The 19,253-nt window shown below is 37.3% G+C and overlaps 1 protein-coding gene across 1 annotated transcript; it reads right to left on the bottom strand.

Annotated features, from left to right (window-relative positions):
* Window positions 1-275: 275 nt before the first annotated feature.
* FOXR2 (forkhead box R2) lies at window positions 276-1,226 on the bottom strand. The gene has a single exon (XM_035029795.1). The coding sequence runs from the start codon at window positions 1,224-1,226 to the stop codon at window positions 276-278; it is 951 nt and encodes a 316-aa protein (XP_034885686.1).
* Window positions 1,227-19,253: the final 18,027 nt, after the last annotated feature.

Genomic DNA, 19,253 nt, shown 5'->3' with positions numbered 1-19,253 from the left:
CTTCCATGCTATTATTCTTAGGATTTCCTGTGTCTGCTTAAAATGCATAACAACGGCCACTGTCCTCATGCAACTTTCCACGATTCTCCACCTGGATTTAAGCTCTGCCTCCTCTGTACCCACCTCTCAGTTTATTTAATACTATTCCCGTAGCTGTAGTTAAACACAGTCTTGTCACCAACAGGCAGGGTAGGCTTAGGGATTAATGAAGGCCAATCAGGGCAATGGTGGACCCAGTAAGGAGGGCAGTGTTCCAAAAAGGGAGAAGTGGTAGTTCAAAGGCCAAAGAGGGAGGTCATCACATCTGGCTGGCTCATGCACTGTTGGATGCTTTCCCTCCGAGCAGAAGCTAAGGCACGAGTCTCCTCCTGAAAACGACGATGTCCCTCCTCAGTAAGCCTCCAGAGGCCAGACCGTGGCTTTGCATTGGTTCCATCCTGAAGGTTGACTGGTGCTTTCTCAAAGCTGCCCAGGAAGCAGAGGTTGTGGCGGATGGTGTTTTTCCAGCCATTTGGTGCTGTCCAAAAAAAAGGGAAATGCTGTCGGGTGAAACTGTAGATCTCTTGCACATTGAGGCCACAGGGGGGGCTGTTTCTTAATGCCAGTGCAATTAGGTGACTGTAATTGAGGGGGGGGCGGGGCCAGGACCTCCCCTCCTGGCTGTTGCCTTGCCATAATTTCTGGTTCTGGAAGCACTCCCCTTTGTTAGGGGATTGAAGAGACACAGAGCAGTTGTCCTCTCGTTCCTCCGTTTTTTCTTCTGTGAGCTCCAAGTCACCAGAGGAATAAGTGAACCATTTCTGTGGGGAAGATTTCTTGCTGGAGGAAGTTGGCAGTGACTCCATCACTGTGGCCTTTGAGTAGTTAGACTCTTCATCCTTTGGGAGTGGCTGAGGGTAAGGAAGCATGCTTGTCAGATCCTTTTCCCTACTGGGCTTTAGGGTCTCCTGGCTGCCAAGGGGGCACATGATGTTGGGATTTACCCACATCCACAGGTTAGGTTCAGAGTCAGGACCATCTTTGTCCAGACTGGGTCTGCTCTCTTGAGGCACCTCTGGAGGCTCCATTACTTGGAGTCTATATATGGCAAGGTTCTGCTCAGCTAAGTGGCACTGGTCTGTGGTGCATGGCAAGAAGAACTCATTCCCCATGTCCCAGTCCAGGAGCCCTGGGACGTGGCCATGGAGACTGTACCAGAATTCAGGATTTTTTAGTTTTATGTCCATCTTTAGTGGAGAGGTAGGTAGAGAGAGATTTTGAAAAGGACAGAAGTCTCCGAGGCACTTTTGAAAGCTGTTGTTGGGGCACTGTTTCTGATCCAGTATATCTCATCTGGGGAACTTATCAGGCGTCCTGCTAGAAGTACTAGAAAAAGGGGCATGGATACCTCATTGATTGGTGGTCAAACTTGGAGAAGTCTCAGTGTTCTACAACAGAGCTCAGAACAGAGAAGTAACTAAACAGAGTTTTTAGCAGGAAAAAAGTTCAAAGTAGAATTTCTGAGCTTTCGTTGGAAGCAGGGAGTCCCCACAAGATGACCTACACAGTTTGAATTATGTGCCAACTAAGGTGACTTTCGTAACAAGTTGATTGGCATATCTTTCAATGCTTTCTAGGTTCATTTAATGAAGGAACAAACAGATGTACAGATCACATTGTATTTCTGAGTTGTTCTTAAATGGTTTAAGAAATCATTCCATTTTTAAAGTGCCTTTCGCCAAGAGCTTTCACATAGATGATCTCAACTGATTCTCAACTGATTCTCATGACAGCCCTGCAAGATAACATAGTGGGTATCATTAACCCCATGTTACAGATAAGAGAACTAAGATCTACAGGATATTTAAGACTACATATCCAAGTAAGTAGCAGAGCTAGGTCCACAGTCCAGGTCTTCTGATCCTTTCATTATACCTATCACCTCTTGATTCAACATACTTTACAAATGAAGCAGCAATATGTGTAACCCAAGTTGTTAGAGTAAAGTGGTAACTATCAGAAGATGATCTCCATTAGTCTCAATCCCATGCTAGAACTCAACCATGTTATTATTTTCAATCCTACTCTGGAAAACAGCTGGCTTCCCTCTCTCCAAGTCACCTTCTCAGGAACTGAGTTCTGAATTATACTCTGAAGACGGTAGGACCAAAGAAGCTATGATGTGCAAGTTCCTGAAAACTGAAGTTTGACTCTCCAGTAAATTAATCCCAAAGCTGTTCTTGGAAAAAAGCAAAATGGGAAAGTATCCCTTGAGTCTGCACAAAATCCATCTATAAAGTATGTGATTTTGTTAAAACCATTAGATAGGAATATACCTCAAAAATGTCCAGCAAATATCAACAGGAGCTACTGGGGGACATACTAATCCCCCTATTGTTTTCCCACTCTCTTATCCTATTCTATTCAAAAGAATCCTCCATACAGACTACCAGAGTGATCTTTTACTGTGTGTGTGTGTGTGTGTGTGTGTGCGTGTGTATAAAGTTTAATAATAACATCAACTTAATATTTATTTATCTAAGCACAATATATGATTTAACTCATTAATATTCACAACAGCCCTATGGAATAGGTGCTCTTATTATTCTCCCTTTACCAAAGAAACAATGTAAAGAACAAAAACCCTAAGTCACACAGCTAGTGGAAGGCAGAACTGAGTTTCAAATCTAGGCAGCCTGCCTGCAGAGCACGTGCTTTTATTCACTATACTGATCTCTTCTGTTTCTCTGCTCCAAGATAAAATGTTATGACTTAATGCAGCATAAAAAGGTCTCCAGAGTTCCACTATCATTTACCTTTCTAAACTAATTTATCACTTCAGCTTCCTTGCTTCATACTTTACATCCCAGAAATACTGAATTTCTGGGACTTTCACACTCCACCCCCATCATTTGTCTGTGTTCTCTTGCTCAAGTTGCCACTTCTACCTGGAATGACCTATTCCCAATTGCCTTGGTTTGGCCAACTTCTACTCATCTTTTGAGACTCAAGAAACCTTCTCTAATAAAAAGTGCTGCTTCTACCTCCCCTTAGGGAGGGAATTAATGGATCCCCTTCCCAGTGGAGCACTGACCTGAGCAAAGCAGAAGACTAGCCCTGAAATAATCAGCTTATTATCACAATCCCAGAGAGTCTGGCATCATTTTGGCTCTTACTAGTCCCTTATCCCATAAATGGGAGTTCTAGTGTTACAAAATTTCTATTTTCACCAGGGAACACAATCCAATCTTTAGGGACTGGCTAGTAAAACCAGGCTATCTTGTATTTTATTTCTTTGAGCCTCATTAAAGCATTTAATCTAATTGAGCATCTACTGTGTTCCAAGCATATGTAACAGGTCTGACAGATCAGTAAGACATACCCCAAGAGAATATCACAGCTTAATAGAGGAAGACAGACAAGTAAACAGAAAATTAAAGTACAGTGTAATGAGTGCTAGACACTATACTAAGAGAGCATAAGGAAGGAAAATCTAACCCAAATAATAGAAATCACAAGTGTGCCCCATAGGAGATGCTTGAGCTAAGGTTTAAAAACATGTAACCCAAGAGCAGAGACAGGTTAGCACATGGCAATCAAATGCTTGGTAACTTGTTTCTTAAGTGTGCTTGAAAAAAGGAGGTTGGAGCATTTTGCATATGCTTAGGAAAACTATTTAAACTCATGTTTGTGGGTGAATACCTTGATTTTCAGGCTCCTATCCATTCCAAGTGTTAATGTAGGAAAAGTGTTAGTGATTGATGAAATCAATTAATAAGCAAAGCAGGCACAATAACATAATAAGTTGGAAAAAGTGGAGGGAACACATAATGATTTTAGAAATATATTTTCCAGTGTGTGCATGCTCATGCCTGTTCTCTCTTTCTCTTACACACAGACACACACACTAATGACCCAATAGCAGCAGCAGCAGAAATAGCACTTTTGCATGCCATCAATTTCCAAAAGCATTCCTATGCCCAGACTGGTCTCTACTAAAAGGACTGGTAAGGAGAGTAATTGATACATGTTTTGGGACAGGAAAAAAAAATCAGATACATCTAATAAATAAATCCTCTTGTTACAAACAAAAATGCTTTCAAGAATGTCAGGGCAGTGTTAACAGGATGGAAAATCAACTTCAAGGGGCTCCTGCTGCCAAACTGTAACTTTTTGACACATATATTATGATTAATTGACACTGGTTTAGTCTCTAAAGAGCTATGAGTACATAATGGTACCTCAAATTCTTTTAAAAGGTAATTGTAACAAAAAAAGAGCAAATGCCATAGGATATTTAAGTTTTCTTGTTTTTACATAGGAAATTCTCAAATGTACATGGGTATTTTTTTACATTTTAAGTCAATGTTTATTTATAAAGTATAGATATGTACTTGTTTCTGTTGGAAGGTAAGCAGAAAAGAATGCATGAAAAACAATGAGTAAGCCATATGTGTTTCCAGAAAAATAGGTACCACACCAATGAGTACTGCATATAGTTGTATGGTGCCTGAGCTGTTTTCCAAACCATGCACCCTGGTCCTGGGGATATATCAGTCCATAGTAAGTGCTTCTTTCTAATTCATACACTGGAGCCATCCAGATGCCATGTGTCCACAATTCACATTTTCTTAGAGAGGGCATCTTTTTTTCTAATTCACACATAGAACAGCAGTCATGTATACTAAGAACTGGTAAAACAGATTAGCACTGATGGTCAAACATAATAATCAAGCAGAAATAGGTCCAATAAGGTTTTGCAAGATGGTTAACAATATAGTGTAAAGAAGAGAACTACCTAGGAAGACTCAATCTCTCATCTTCTAGGAAATGAATTATTTAGAAAGCCCTACTAACTATAATAAAATACAAATAAAAAACATAAACCTTAACAGTACTTATAAACTAGATAAATATAGCAAAAAGGCAGGATAATGGGTACTGCCAACATGCAAAAATTAAGAAATGTTTATTCGTGTTAAAGAAAAGTTAGCCCCCCCCAAAAAAAACATTGCATGACAGAGAATCAGAAATGTCATGAAATAACAAATAAAACATTATTACTAAAAGGATTTTAGCCAATGTCTCATGTTAAGATTGAACTATGTCCTATGAGCCCCCAAAGAATTAATTATTGATAACAAATACTGTTACCTCAGCTTGTCTGAGATGGTATTTCTCTTTTCCTTTCAAATGGGTGATAGATATCCTAAGAAAAGGTAAATATAATAAAATTACTGAAATTGTAGTAAGATATCAAAAGAAGTGTAACAACTTAAAAAAGGAAAATAGGGGTAGAAATAAAGAAGAAATAAATTAAACCTTGGTGTTCATATTTTAAAATAGGCTTAAATGTAAGACCATGAATATATCTGTAATCATTGCATTTGTGTATGTTTCAAATGTTATTCAAGCTGTCTGAAGTGTTTACAAAAAAAGCCATGTTAAATTTGCATGTATTACAGTTTAAAACTTTTAGGAAATTTAATTCATCAAATTGGTACACAATGTTCAGATGGTCAATAAAAATTAGTTTTAAAAGTTATGCTTATTAGCTGTTTTAATTTAATAAAATTGAGCAGTAAACAAAGCACAAATAGTAACAAATATTTCTCTTCATAAACAAAAGCCATTGGATGCTAAAGAATCTATGAAAGATTTTACTATTTTAACACTATTTTCATTAGATTCTCTTTCCAGCAATTAGATTGACTTTTCAAGCTCCTGGAGACCTCCCTCACTATTCTCACATGAACCAAAAACAACAGTTCAATTTTGGACATTTTAAGTTTAAAGTAGCTGGGCTTGTTCAAACAGCAAACTATAATAGGCTATTGAAATAAATCATTGCCATTTGACCTACCAACTTATCTCTGCTACACCTTACTTCAGTTTCTTCATGTATAAAATGGGATAATGAAAAAACAAAAAATATACCTGAACAAGTTATTGAAAATATCAAATGAAACAATGTATATCATTAATGAATGTATAATGTATATGAAGATCTAGTTTTAATATCTGACACATAATAAGTTCTATAAATATATGTTTTTGTTTATGTTATTCTTTTTAAGGGGAACATGGCTCCTAAACATGAATATATCACACAGAAATCATACTGTAAAACAAATAAGATTTATTTTAATGACTATTCATGGAATGCTTACTTAATTCAGCAATCATGAGATTGGATTCTAACTCCTAGTTTGGGAGCCACTATCTGAGCTCAAAAAACCTCAACCCAACAAAACTTTGAGTCTTTATTTCAAAGCTTTGAGGGTTCTGAACTTGCAGGAGCAAAACACCTCTTTACTTAGAATTTTTTTTTTCAAAGCATTATGAGACACTTTGAATTTCACTTACTGCTTGTTTTCCTTTCCAAGGGTTCAACCTCAAGTGCCTGTGAAGGGGAAGGGAACTTTCTACAAGACAAAATAAAACATAAAAAGAAATGAAAACTTTGTCAAGAGAGCTACATCCTCTGAGTTTCGCACAGCTTAATGCAAAGAAGCTGTTCTTCTATAATAAGGATTAAGTGACTTGTCAAAAACATACAGAGAGATTAGAGTCAGGATCCTAAGTACAGTACATGTTTTACACAATCTCAGCTGTTTTTTGTTATTCTGAAGAGGACAAGTTACACCAACATATGTATATTTTTTAAACATATATTGTAGCCAGGTCAATACAGCACAGTGATTTCACAAAGTTTGGTAACCCCCTCCTCTTTGCTGCAAACATGTAAGAAATAATGGATAGAATTACATAGACAGACAGACCATGAAAGATAGTCAAGCTTAAATACAAGAAAAGTATCTCATTAGGCCAGAAATAAAAAATAATGTGTGGGACTGAAGCCGTTGGCTTGTTGGGCTCTGGATTATCAAGTGGGAAATGAGAGTCAGGCATTTGGTTTCTTTGGGGGAAACAAGACCTAAAGTCAAGGACTAGAGTGGGGCTAACTCTGCTTGTAAAAAGAAGCTAAAAAATATAGCTGTCAAACCCTGGCAAACTGCAGGTCTGACAAAGAAGAAAGTCACATAAAAATCTTGCAACCAGATGCTGAGTCACACTGTTCACTAGCTATGGTAACTGGTTCTAATGGATCTCCTGGATTTGTGGTATCCTCAGTAACATCACAAGGTAGGAACTCAAAACTGCCATTCTGAGATCTAATCTGGATTGAAGCCTGGAGGACTGGGAGGAAGCAACTAAAAAACTCTAGATAGGGATGGGTAAGCACAGACTAATGAAAAGAGGTAGATGAGATACAGGGAACAGAAACCTTTCATTCAAATTAAGCTGAAAACTAAAATCTTAAAATACATGAAGAAATTTAATAACAAGAACAATTAACAACCAAATCATTAATTGACTCCAGATAGTAATAATATTATGGACCCACCTGGAAAATAAGTATGTTTAGGATACTCAAAGAGATAAAGAGCTAACATATTAAAAATGTACAAAATGAGGGGCACCTGGGTGGCTCAGTCAGTTGAGCACTGACTCTTGATTTTGGCTCAGGTCATGATCTCAGGGTCATGAGATGGAGCCCTGTGTCGGGCTCCATGTTCAGGGTGGAGCATGCTTAAGATTCTCTCCCTCTGTCTCCCTCTGCTCCTCCCCACCTCACCCCACATCAAGCATGCACGTGCACTCTCTCTCTCTCAAAAAAAAAAATGTACACAATGAAAGGAAACAATACGCCACTGAGATGATCAAGCTTTGTTCCATAGCTAGACTTCAGAAGTGTGTATGCCTAGCTATAGAGAAGAGCATTAGTTCCCACTGCCCTGCAGCAGTGCGAAAGCCAGATACTGATGCTCATACAAGCTGTGTTGGGACTAGGCTAATTGCTGAAGCTAAGACTTTAGTTTAGATAAAGCCAGAGTGAAGAAACAGAACCACTGGCTCACTTACAAAATAATAATGACAATGGAGAGTACAGCCCAGTTTGAGTCAAAACTAAGTGTGAAATTTGGAGAAGATGTAGATTCCTATGATCTGTTTCATTCTTTTGAAGTAATTCTGTTCATTTTGATGCACAGTATAATGGTTGAGCAATCAGCTCTGCCTCAAAGGGTGCTGAGAGCTCCTTGCAGGAAGTTTAACAGAAGGTTCTGAAGCATTATCGAAGTTTTTTATTTTTTTTATTTTTTTAAAGGTCTTCTTTATCTGAGAGAAAGATAGAATGAGCAGGGGGGAGGGGCAGAGGCAGAGAGAGAGAGAGAGAGAACCAGACTCCCTGCTGAGCAAGGAGCTGGATGCAGGGCTCCATCCCAGGACCTGGAGACCATGACCTGAGCCAAAGGCAGATACTTAACCGACTGAGCCACCCAGGCGCCCCTCAAAGTTTTTTTTTAATTAAGAAATAATTTACATACATTAAAATGCATAGAACATAGATATTCAATTTGATGAATTTTGACAATTGTATACGCCCACATAACCACTATCCAGAACAAGATATGAAACATTTCTATCACCACAGAGGGTCTTCTCATCCCCTTTCCAGCCCATCTTTACTCACCCTTGCAATTACTTTCTGTCTTCTATGATCATAAATTACTTGTACCTGTACCTGTACTTTATGTAAAAAGAATTATACAATAATAATAATAATAATAGGGGTGCTGCATGGCTCAGTCAGTTAAGCATCTGTCTTCGGCTTAGGTCATGATTCCAGGGTCCTGGGATCGAGCCCCATGTCAGGCTCCCTACTCAGCAGGTAGTCTCCTCGCCCCTCTCCCTCTGCCCCTCCCCCCCCGCTTGTGTGCTCTCTCTCAAAAAAAGAAATAAAAGTAATAATAATGATAAAGCAATAATCTTAAGAGCTACTATAAAAATACTTCCTTTTTAAAAGATATTATTTATTTGTCAGAGAGAGAGAGCAAGGGCACAAGCAGGAGGAGTGGCAGGCAGAGGAAGAAGCAGGTTTGCTGCTGAGCAAGGACCCCAATGTGGGACTCGATCCCAGGATCCTGGGATCATGACCTGAGCCAAAGGCAGATGTTTAACCGACTGAGCCACCCAGGTGTCCCAAAAATGCTTCCTTCTAAAGGAAGGTCAACTAGACTGGAAGCCGGCAATGATGGATGCTAGAAGCAATGTCCACAATAGCCAAATCGTGGAAAAAGCCGAGATGCCCTTCAACAGAAGAATGGATAAAGATGTGGTCCATATATACAGTAGAATATTACTCAGCCATCAGAAAGGACAAATACCCAATTTCTGCATCAACATGGATGGGACTGGAAGAGATTATGCTAAGTGAAAGAAGTCAAGCAGAGAAAGTCAATTATCACATGGTTTCACTTATTTGTGGAACATAAGGAATAGCATGGAGGACATTAGGAGAAGGAAGGGAAAAATGAAGGGAGGAAATCTGGAAGGGGAGGTAAACCATGAGAGACTATGGACTCTGAGACACAAACTGAGGGTTTTAGAGGGCAGGGCGATAGGGGGATGGGTTAGCCTGGTGATGGGTATTAAGGAGGGCATGTATTGCATGGAGCACTGGGTGTTATATGAAAACAATGAATCATGGAACACTACATCAAAAACTAATGATGTACTGTATGGTGACTAACATAACATAATAAAAAAATAATGGATGCTAGAAATATTTACACATGCTGAAGTAAAACTGTCAACCTGGATATTTGTACCCAACTAATCAAGTGTAAGGGCAAAATAAAGACATTTTCAGTTTTCACTGAGAGTTAATCACCTATTCAATGTCATTACATACACATGTAAGCCATGTATTTTAGCAATAAGGGAAATGAAGCCAGAGAGAAAATATAGGGGGAAAAGGGAACCAATGATGAGCAAAGCAACTGATAAACTATGTTTAATATGACTATAAAATTATAAGTGATTTTTGTGTTTCAAAGGGCAAACTAAAATTCTATCCAAAAATAAGAATGGGTACAGTGAATAGTTCATGCATACTAAAGCATTTGCCATAGTTAAGAGGATAGAAATATTGAATGACTTCAGACTTTGACAATTTTATATTTATGTATATATCTAAAATATTTAAGGACAAGCAGTAAGATATAAATATAATATATAGCATTCAAATCAGCAGAAGTAATGTGACAAAGAAGCCAAAAAGCTGATGTTAACCAAAAACAAACAAAAAAAGAGTAGAAATGAGTCAAAATATATCAATAAGCATAAGAATTGTAAACAAGTTAATCCCACTTAACAAAAACAAGATTGCCATAATAGTTTTCTTTTGTAATCCAGTTATACACTATTTATAAGAACTATACCTAAAACAAAATCACATGAAAATATTGAAGCATAATAAAAGTTGATAATGATCAAATAAAAAAAGTTGGTCTGGCAAAATTAATATTAGAGAAAACAGAATTAAAGGGATAAAAACATCAATAATAGAGGTGCTACACAAACAAGACAGAGAATTATACCCCCCTCCATCATAAACAAATGAGGAAGAAAAAATAATAAGGACAAAAGTTTTGAGCAATACAAGCATAGAAAATAGACCTATATATAGAAAGATACAACTCTTCACCCAAAAAAATAGAAAATCTACATTCATTTCAAGAATTTACAAAAAATTTACCACACAGTAGGTCACTAAGAAGTCTCAAAAATTTCGAATAATCTATGTTCTTTGATCACAATTCCATTAGCCATGAAATATAGGAAAATAATAATAAAGTAAAACATTGCTTAGAAACTTCAAAAATCACTCCTTAAAATCTCTTTGGTTAAATAAGAGTTCAAAATGAAAATTACAATATATTCAAACCCAAACAGCAACAGAAACACTATATTCTGAAACTTGTGAGATACAGTAAAGCAGAATTTAGAATGGAATTTATAGCTGTAAATGAACAATTTTGTTGACAAGCAAAACATATTATAGATTATTTTTCCCACAAATGAAAGTAGAAAAACCAACAAAATGAATAAATCTTATTAAAAGACATAAGATAAAATCAAGAGATATACCATATTTACATATTGGATGGCTCAGTATTATAAGAAATGTTAATATTCTGCAATTTACTCTAAAAATTGTCATTCCAGTCAAAATCCCCAAAGGATTGTTAAAAAAGCAACTTTTCAAGTTGATCTTCATATTAAAGGGAAGAGTAAAAGGCCTGGAATACCTAAGACACAATAAAGAAAATACAGTGAGGAGAATTGCCTTACCAGATTCTAAGACTTAGTATAAAGCTACAGTAAATTAAGACCGTTATTAAAAGAGGGAAGACAAAAAGGCCCAAGAACATAAGAGTACAGAAACAAACCCCATCATCATTACTCTATTCTTCTTTGTTTTTCTCCTTAGCACTTATCATTCCTTAACATGCTATAAAATTCTATTATTTATCTCATTGTCTGTTTACCTCCTCAGGTCAATAAAGACAGAGATTTGTTGTCTGTGTTTGTTTGTCTGTTTTCAATGAAAAGTGCCTAGAAGAGTGCTGGGCTTAAAATAAATGATCAATAAATATCAGTTAAATGAATAAAGAAAAACCTAAATATGAAAATCAAAACTGAAATTTTTAAAAAAGAAAATCCAGGGGAATAAATATGTTTATGAATTTGGAGTGGAGAAGAACTTCTTAGAAATACAAAAGAACAGATTACATAAAAATTTTAAACTCACAGCCACACACACACACAGATGCACACACACTCCATTATAAATAAAAGTTAAGCTTCACTAGTAATCAGAGAAATGCAAATGAAAACAAAAATAAGATGATGCTACAAACCATTAGATTAACAATATCTAGTAAATTTAAAGATAGTTGAAACTTACTACCTGAGAATTCTTTTTTGTTTGAAAGGCAAATGAAAACTAGGTAACAACCTAAATGTTCATAGTAGATTAAAATATATATATATATATATATATAAAAATTAGGGTACAATCATTATAATAGATTATTCTAATATTAGAATAATGTACCAAAGCTACACAGATCAATATGGCTTAATTTCAAAAGCATAATTTCGAATGAAAAAGTTGTAAATGAATATATACTATATGCCATCATTTAAATGAAGTTTTAAAAGCTGCAACACAATACCATTTTAAATATGTAGATTCAAAAACGTGTAGAGAATGTTTAAAACTATGCAAAAGGAAAAAAGAAAATAGAATTATTTTCTAAAAGGGAGGAGTATATAGGGAGTTTCAACTGTGTTTATAATGTGGGAAAAATGAATCAATTATGAGATACTAATTCATACCCCTCATTTTGGCAAAAAATTAAGAAACAATAACATCAAGCTTTGATAAGTAGGGTGGGAAACACTCTCATCCACTACTGGGAGTGTAAATTAGTGCAGCTGTTTTAAAGGGCAATTTGTCAGTGTTTATTAAAAGTTACAGTCTGACTACCTTAAGATTCAGCAATTTTTACTTCTACATGTGTATCCTAGAAAATATTTGTACGTGTGGAGGCGCCTGGGTGGCTCAGTCGTTAGGGGTCTGCCTTCGGCTCAGGTCATGATCCCGGGGTCCTGGGATCGAGCCCCGCATCGGGTTCCCTGCTCAGCGGGGAGCCTGCTTCTCTCTCTCCCTCTCCAACTCCCCCTGCTTGTGTTCCCTCTCTCGTTGTGGCCCTCTCTGTTAAATAAATAAATAAAATCTTTAAAAAAAAAAGAAGAAAATATTTGTAAGTGTGTTTAAGGAAACATGTAAGAGGGTTCTCCTTATAATACTGCTTGGAACGCTGAAAAATAGCTAAATGCCTATCAATATGGAAATAAGTGAACTAAACACAGTTACAAAAAAAAAAGTACCATGCAGCTTTCACAAAGAATAAATTATTTGTAAGAAGACTGGATGCAAACCAGAACTGTTGGTGAAAAAAATTAAGTTGTATAAAGTTACGGTAAACTATGGTCAATCAGAAGGCTGACCATAGTGAGGAGAGGACGCAGGTGTAGGTAGCGATGACTAAAAGCTTACCTGTAGTGATGAGGAGGACCCTGATGTGACAGAGCTGATCATAAGGCTGCCAAAATAAGTACTTACTATGTCCGCACTAACTCGAAAATCCGCCAAAGCAAAACACACACACGGTCATAGGGCGGAGCTCTCCATGCGTCTTCCTATACGATGAAGAATGTGACGCGAGCAAACTGACCCATGGAAAAGAGAAACATCATGATGTGGGCAGGGCTAACTGGAGGCCTGCCAATAGAAATGAGACAAGACGCTAGGGTAGGCAGGCTACCCAGCAGCCTGCTTGTATGATAAAGAGGACCCTTATGTGGGGAAGGCTGTTCATAGACTGCCTATAAAAAGGCGAAACATCATTGTTGTGGGCAGGCCTGATGAGAGGCCTCCTAATGGAAAAATAAGACCTTGGTGTCAGCAAGAGTGAGCATAGGACTGTCTGCATAAGGAAGGCCGTGGTATGTACTGAGATGAATAGAGAACTTCTGGTAAAGAATCCTGGTATAGGTATGCCAATAGAGGAGAACTTTTGTGTGGGTGGAACTGTCCAGATACCTGTTTATACAAACCCTAGTTTGGAAGGGTATAATTAGAAGCCTTTCAATAAAGAATAGAAGAAACCTTAGTGTGGGTGGGACTAACTAGAGGCTGCCTATGGTAATAGGAAGGACTCAATGTAGGTGGGGCTGTCCAAAGACTTGCCTGTAATGATAATGAGGAGGACACTGTTGTGCTTGGAGCTGACAGAGGTGTTTGATTATATTGAAGACCAGGATTCTGAGGTGGCTGAAGTATTAGGGGCCTGTTTGAAAGAAAATGAGGAAAATCCCTGTGTGGTGGAATAAAAAAAAAGAAGCCTGGTTGTAGTAAAGAGGATCAAAGATGGGTATGACCATGTAGAAGATTGCAAATGGAGAGTTGTATGCTTTTCTGGGGACTGGGTGTTAATGGAGTGGCAGTTTGGATCTGGTTCTATGGAAAAAGCAACTCTGGAGTGGATAAATCCAAGATCTGGTAGAGGAATTGTCTTCAGGTATACTAGGAAGACTTTGGTATCAGATTAATGCTGGTCTCATAGAATGAGTTAGGGAGTGTGCATTTCTATTCAATTTTTTAATTAAATTTTTTGAAAGAGTTTGAGAATGATTGGTATTAATTTTTCTTTATATGTTTAGTAGAATTCTCCAGTGAGGTGATCTGGCCCAAGGCTATTCTTGTTAGGCTGGTTTTTAAATCAATGATTCAATCTCCTTACTATTATGGGTATACTGAGATTTTCTATTTCTCCTTGATCTAGTCTTGGTAGATTGTGTGTTTCTATATATTTGTCTATTTAATATAGATTATTCAATTTTTTTTGGCATGAAATTTTTCATAGTACCCTCTTATAGTCTTTTAGTTCTATAAACATAGTAGTAATGTCCTCACATTTCTGATTTTAACAATGTGTTACCTGTTTTTATAAGTTTTTACTTAAATTCCAGTTAGTTCACATGCAGTGTAATATTAGTTTCAGGTATACAATATATTGATTCAGCACTTCCACACACCTGGTACTCATCACAAGTGAACTCCTTAATTCCATCCAGTTGCTTAACCAACTGAGCCACCCAGGCGCCTGTAGTGTAGACATTTTAAAAATATTTGTTCTTCAGATCCATGAGCATGGAATGTGTTTCCATTTCTTTGTATCATCTTCAAATTCTTTCATCAGGGTTTTAAAATTTTCACAGTACAGTTGTTTCAACTCTTTGGTTATGTTTATGCCTATGTATCTTATGGTTTTTTTGGTACAATTATAAATGAGATTCCTTACTTTCTCTTTCTGATGCTTCATTATTGGTATAGAGATACAACAGATGTCTGTACATTGATTTTGTATCCTCCAACTTTAATGAATTTCTGTATCAGTTCTAGCACTTTTTTGGTGGTATCTCTCAGGGTTTTGCATACACTATCATTTCATCTGCAAATAGTGAAAGTTTTCCCTCTTCCTTGCTGATTTGGATGCCTTTTTTTTCTTTTTGTTGTCTAATTACTGTGGCTAGTACTTCCAGTACTATGTTAAAGAACAATAGTTACAGGGGACATCCCCATAGAGGAAAAACTCAGGTTTTCTCCACTGATGATGATATTAGCTGTGGGTTTTTTGTATATGGCCTTTACTGAGGGTTTGTTGAGGGTTTTATCATGAGTGTATGTTGTACTTTGTCAAATGCTTTTTCTGCATCTATTGAAAGGATCATATGGTTCTTATCCTTTTTTTTTTTATTAATGTGGTATATCATGCTGAGTAATTTAGGAATATTGAACCACCATCACAATCCAGGAATAAGTCCCACTTGATTGTGGTGAATTTTATTTAATTTTATTTTTAAATTTTCATCACATCACTAATGTATTGTTGAATTTGGTATGCTAGTAATTTTTTTTTGAGACTTTTTTGCATCCATGTCCATCAGGGATATTGGCCCGTAGTTCTCTTTTTTTGCAGTGTCTTTATCTGGTTTTGGTATCAGGGTAATGCTGGCATCATAGAATGAATGTGAAAGTTTTCCCTCCTTTTTTGTTTGTTGGAATGGTTTGAGAAGAATAGGTATTAACTCTTCTTTAAATGTTTAGTAGAATATGCCAGTGAAGCCACCTCTCCTTGGACTTTTGTTTGTTGGGGGTTTTTTGATTAGTGATTCAATTTCTTTGATTGTTATCAGTCTGTTCAAGTTTTCTATTACTTTCTGTTTCAGTTTTGATAGTTCATATGTTTCTTGGAATTTATTCATTTCTTCCAATTTGTTGGCATAGAGTTTTTCATAATATTCTCTTATAATTGTTTATATATTTGTGGTATTGGTTGTTATTTCTCCTCTCTCATTTGTGATCCTATTTATTTGCATTTCTTCTCTTCTTGAAAAGTCTGGCTAGAGGTTTTATCAATTTTATTATATTTTTCAAAAAACCAGCTCCTGGTTTCATTAATGTGTTTTACTATTTTTTAGTTTCTATATCATCTCTAAATTCTGCTCTAATATTTTTTTTATTTCCCTCCTTCTGCTGGCTTTATGCTTCATTTGTTGTTCTTTTTCTAGTTCCTTTTAGGTGTAAGGTTTTTCTTCCTTTTTTGAGGTAGGCCTGTATTGCTATATACTTCCCTTGCAGAACCACTTTTTCTACATCCCAAAGGTTTTGCTATGGGCAGGGTTTTGTGCTGGTCTTCTGGGGGAAGAGCCTACCCTACTTGGACTGAGGCAAGCTTGACTCCATTTTCCTATTTTTTTAAGAAAATTGGATTGTTTTCTTGTTGAGTTTTGGGAGTTCTTTATATATTCTGTATATTAGATCATTTTCAGATATACAACATGAAAAAGTTTACTCCCATTATGTGGTTTATATTTTAAATTTATTGACAGGATCTTTCCTCATACAAGAGTTTTAAAATTTGAAGAAGCCCAGTTCCATTCTTTTTTCTTTTGTAGCTTATGCTTTAGTGTCATATCTAAGAATACATTGCTAAATCCAAAGTCACAAATATTTACACACACACACACACATATATGTATATATATGTATATATATGTGTGTGTATATATATATATATATATATATATATATATATATATATATATATACTTAAGAGTTATATAATTTCCCAGGAGAAGATTGTGGAGTAATAGGAGAAGCCTAGGCTTGTCTCATCCCACGAACACAACTAGATAACTATCAAATCATTCTACATACCCCAGAAATTAACCTGGAGAAGCCTAGGCTTGTCTCATCCCATTAACACAACTAGATAACTATCAAATTATTCTACATACCCCAAAAATCAACCTGAAGACTGAAGAACAAAATCCACATCTAAAAGGAGAGAAAAGCCACATCAAAGAAGGTAGGAAGTGCAGAGACATGGTTTGGAGGAGAAATGGATTGCAGCTTCTGTGGGGGAAAGGAACCAAGGATGCAGATAAGGAGGAGAAAGAAAGGAGCACACAAGGGAATGCACAAGGAGAATGTTTCCCTAAGCCATTGGCAGGGAAAATGAGAGGGGCTGATTTTCTTGAGTTGTTGCAACCAGCAGGGCTTAAAGCCAGGAATTTTAAAGGTTGGAAGGCTTGGCTGGGATAGAGTCCTGTGGGCATCACCTTACTCCTGGAGGTAAGGCAGGCATATGGAGTAGAGGGCATATGGAGTAGAAACAGCAATGTGAAGAATACCTGGGGCATACAGGAGGGAGATTATTTACATTCTGAGAGAGTACCTGAGTGATAGTCTTCGTGGAGATACCTGTCCAGGGACAAAGGAGCTGGCTTGTGCCATTTCCCTCCCCCGCCCCCTAGCATAAACAAAGAGCCACCTGTGGGAAGCAGCACAGAGCCCACACTTGTTCCCTGACTTGCTTACACTAATTCTCACACCACTGTGCTCTGATGGGACTGCCCTTCTCAATCAAGCTTCCCTCAGGTTCAGCACAGTGGGCCCTTTCCCCAGAAGACCAGCAGAAACCCCTGCCCACACCACATCTCTCAACCAGAGAGTTCTGCAGGGCTTCAGTTCTAGTGGAAGTAGCATCAGGTCTCATTTAACAAACAAACCATGGCACAACTAGTTAAAACTCACCACATTCTGCCCAAGGACCAAACACTACCCACTGCAGACAAGTAGAGCCTCTGCATACAGCTAGCCTGAAGGATAGAGCAGCCAAAACACAACAGCAGAGTGCATGCAGCATGTACCAGAGACACTGCCTGAAATGCCAGTCTCTGGACACTACATGTCCTCTTCCTCATAAAGCCCTTACTCTCAGGAGCAGGAAACATAACTGGCTTTTCTAACACAGAGAAGAAGGCAGAGACTTTGATAAAATAACAAGATAGAGGAATTCATCCTAAATGAAAGAACAGATAAGGTCACAGCCAGAGATCTAAGTGAATCAGATCTAAGTAACATGCCTGATGGAGAATTTAAAGCAAAGATCATAAGGATACTCACTGGGCTTGAGAAAATAATGGAAGACTTCAGGGGGACCCTTACCACAGAGATTAAAGAGTTAAAAAAGAATCAGTCAGAAATGAAGAATGCAATAACTGAGATTGTAAACAGCTTGATGAAATGAATACAAGAATGGAAAAAGCAGAGGTATAAATAAGTGATGTAGAAGACAAAATGGAAAATAATGAAAGTGAACAAAAGAGAGAAAGAAGAATTATGGAACACAAGAATAGACGTGGGGAATTCAGTGACACCATCAAACATAATAACATTCATATTATAAGAGTTCCAGAAGAAGAAGAGAAAAGGGGGACAGAAAGTTTATGTGAGGAAATAATAGCTAAATACTTCCCTAATCTGGAGAAGGAAACATATCCAGATCCAGGAGGCACAGAGAAATCCCATCAAAATCAACAAAAGCAGGCCAACACCAAGATACATTGTAAATAAATTTGCAAAATATAGCAATAAAGAAAAAAACCTTAAAAACAGCAAGACAAAATAAGTCCTTAACTTAAAAAGGAAGACCAATAAGGCTAGCTGCAGATCACTTAACAGAAACATGGCAGGCCAGAAGGGAGTGGTGTGATATATTCAACATGTTGAATGGGAAAAATCTATAACCAAGAATACCCTATACTGCAAGGCTATCATTCAGAATAGAAGGAGAGATAGAGTTTCCCAGACAACCAAAAAATTGAGTTTGTGACCACTAAACCAGCCCTGCAAAAAATATTAAAGGAGACTCTGTGGGGACACCTGGGTGGCTTAGTTGGTTAAGCATCTGCCTTTGGCTCAGGTCATGATCCCAGGGTCCTGGGATTGAGTCCCACATCAGGCTCCTTGCTCAGCGGGGAGCCTTCTTCTCCCTCAACCTGCTCTGCCTGCTGCTCCCCCTGCTTGTGCCCTCTCTTTCTTTCTCTCTCTGACAAATAAATAAATAAAATCTTAAAAAAGGAAGGGTCTCTTTGGAAAAGAAAGACCAAAAGGGACAAAGACAAGAAAGGAACAGAGCAAATCTCCAGGAACAATGACAAAACAAGTTATAAAATGGCAACAAATACACATCTATCAATAATTACTCTGAATGTAAATAGACTAAACACTCCCATCAAAAGACATTGGATGACAGAATGGATAAGAAAACAAGACTCATCTATATGCTTCCTACAAGAGACTCGTTTTAGACCTAGAGACACCTGTGGGTTGAAAGTGAAGGGATGAAGAAATATTTATCATGCAAATACATATCAAAAGAAAGCCAGAGTAGCAATACTTCTATCAGAAAAACTAGACTTTAAAATGAGAGACATAAAAGGCACTA

This window comes from Mirounga leonina, unplaced genomic scaffold, assembly GCF_011800145.1.
Source record: "Mirounga leonina isolate KUSES-001 unplaced genomic scaffold, KU_Mleo_1.0 Mir_101529, whole genome shotgun sequence".
NCBI classification, from domain to species: Eukaryota; Metazoa; Chordata; class Mammalia; order Carnivora; family Phocidae; genus Mirounga; species Mirounga leonina.
This window is presented reverse-complemented; position numbering and strand designations above follow the sequence as displayed.

Coding starts and splice junctions, on each gene's coding strand:
- FOXR2 (XM_035029795.1), bottom strand. CDS start 1,226: ATGGACATAAAACTAAAAAATCCTGAATTCTGGTACAGTCTCCATGGC.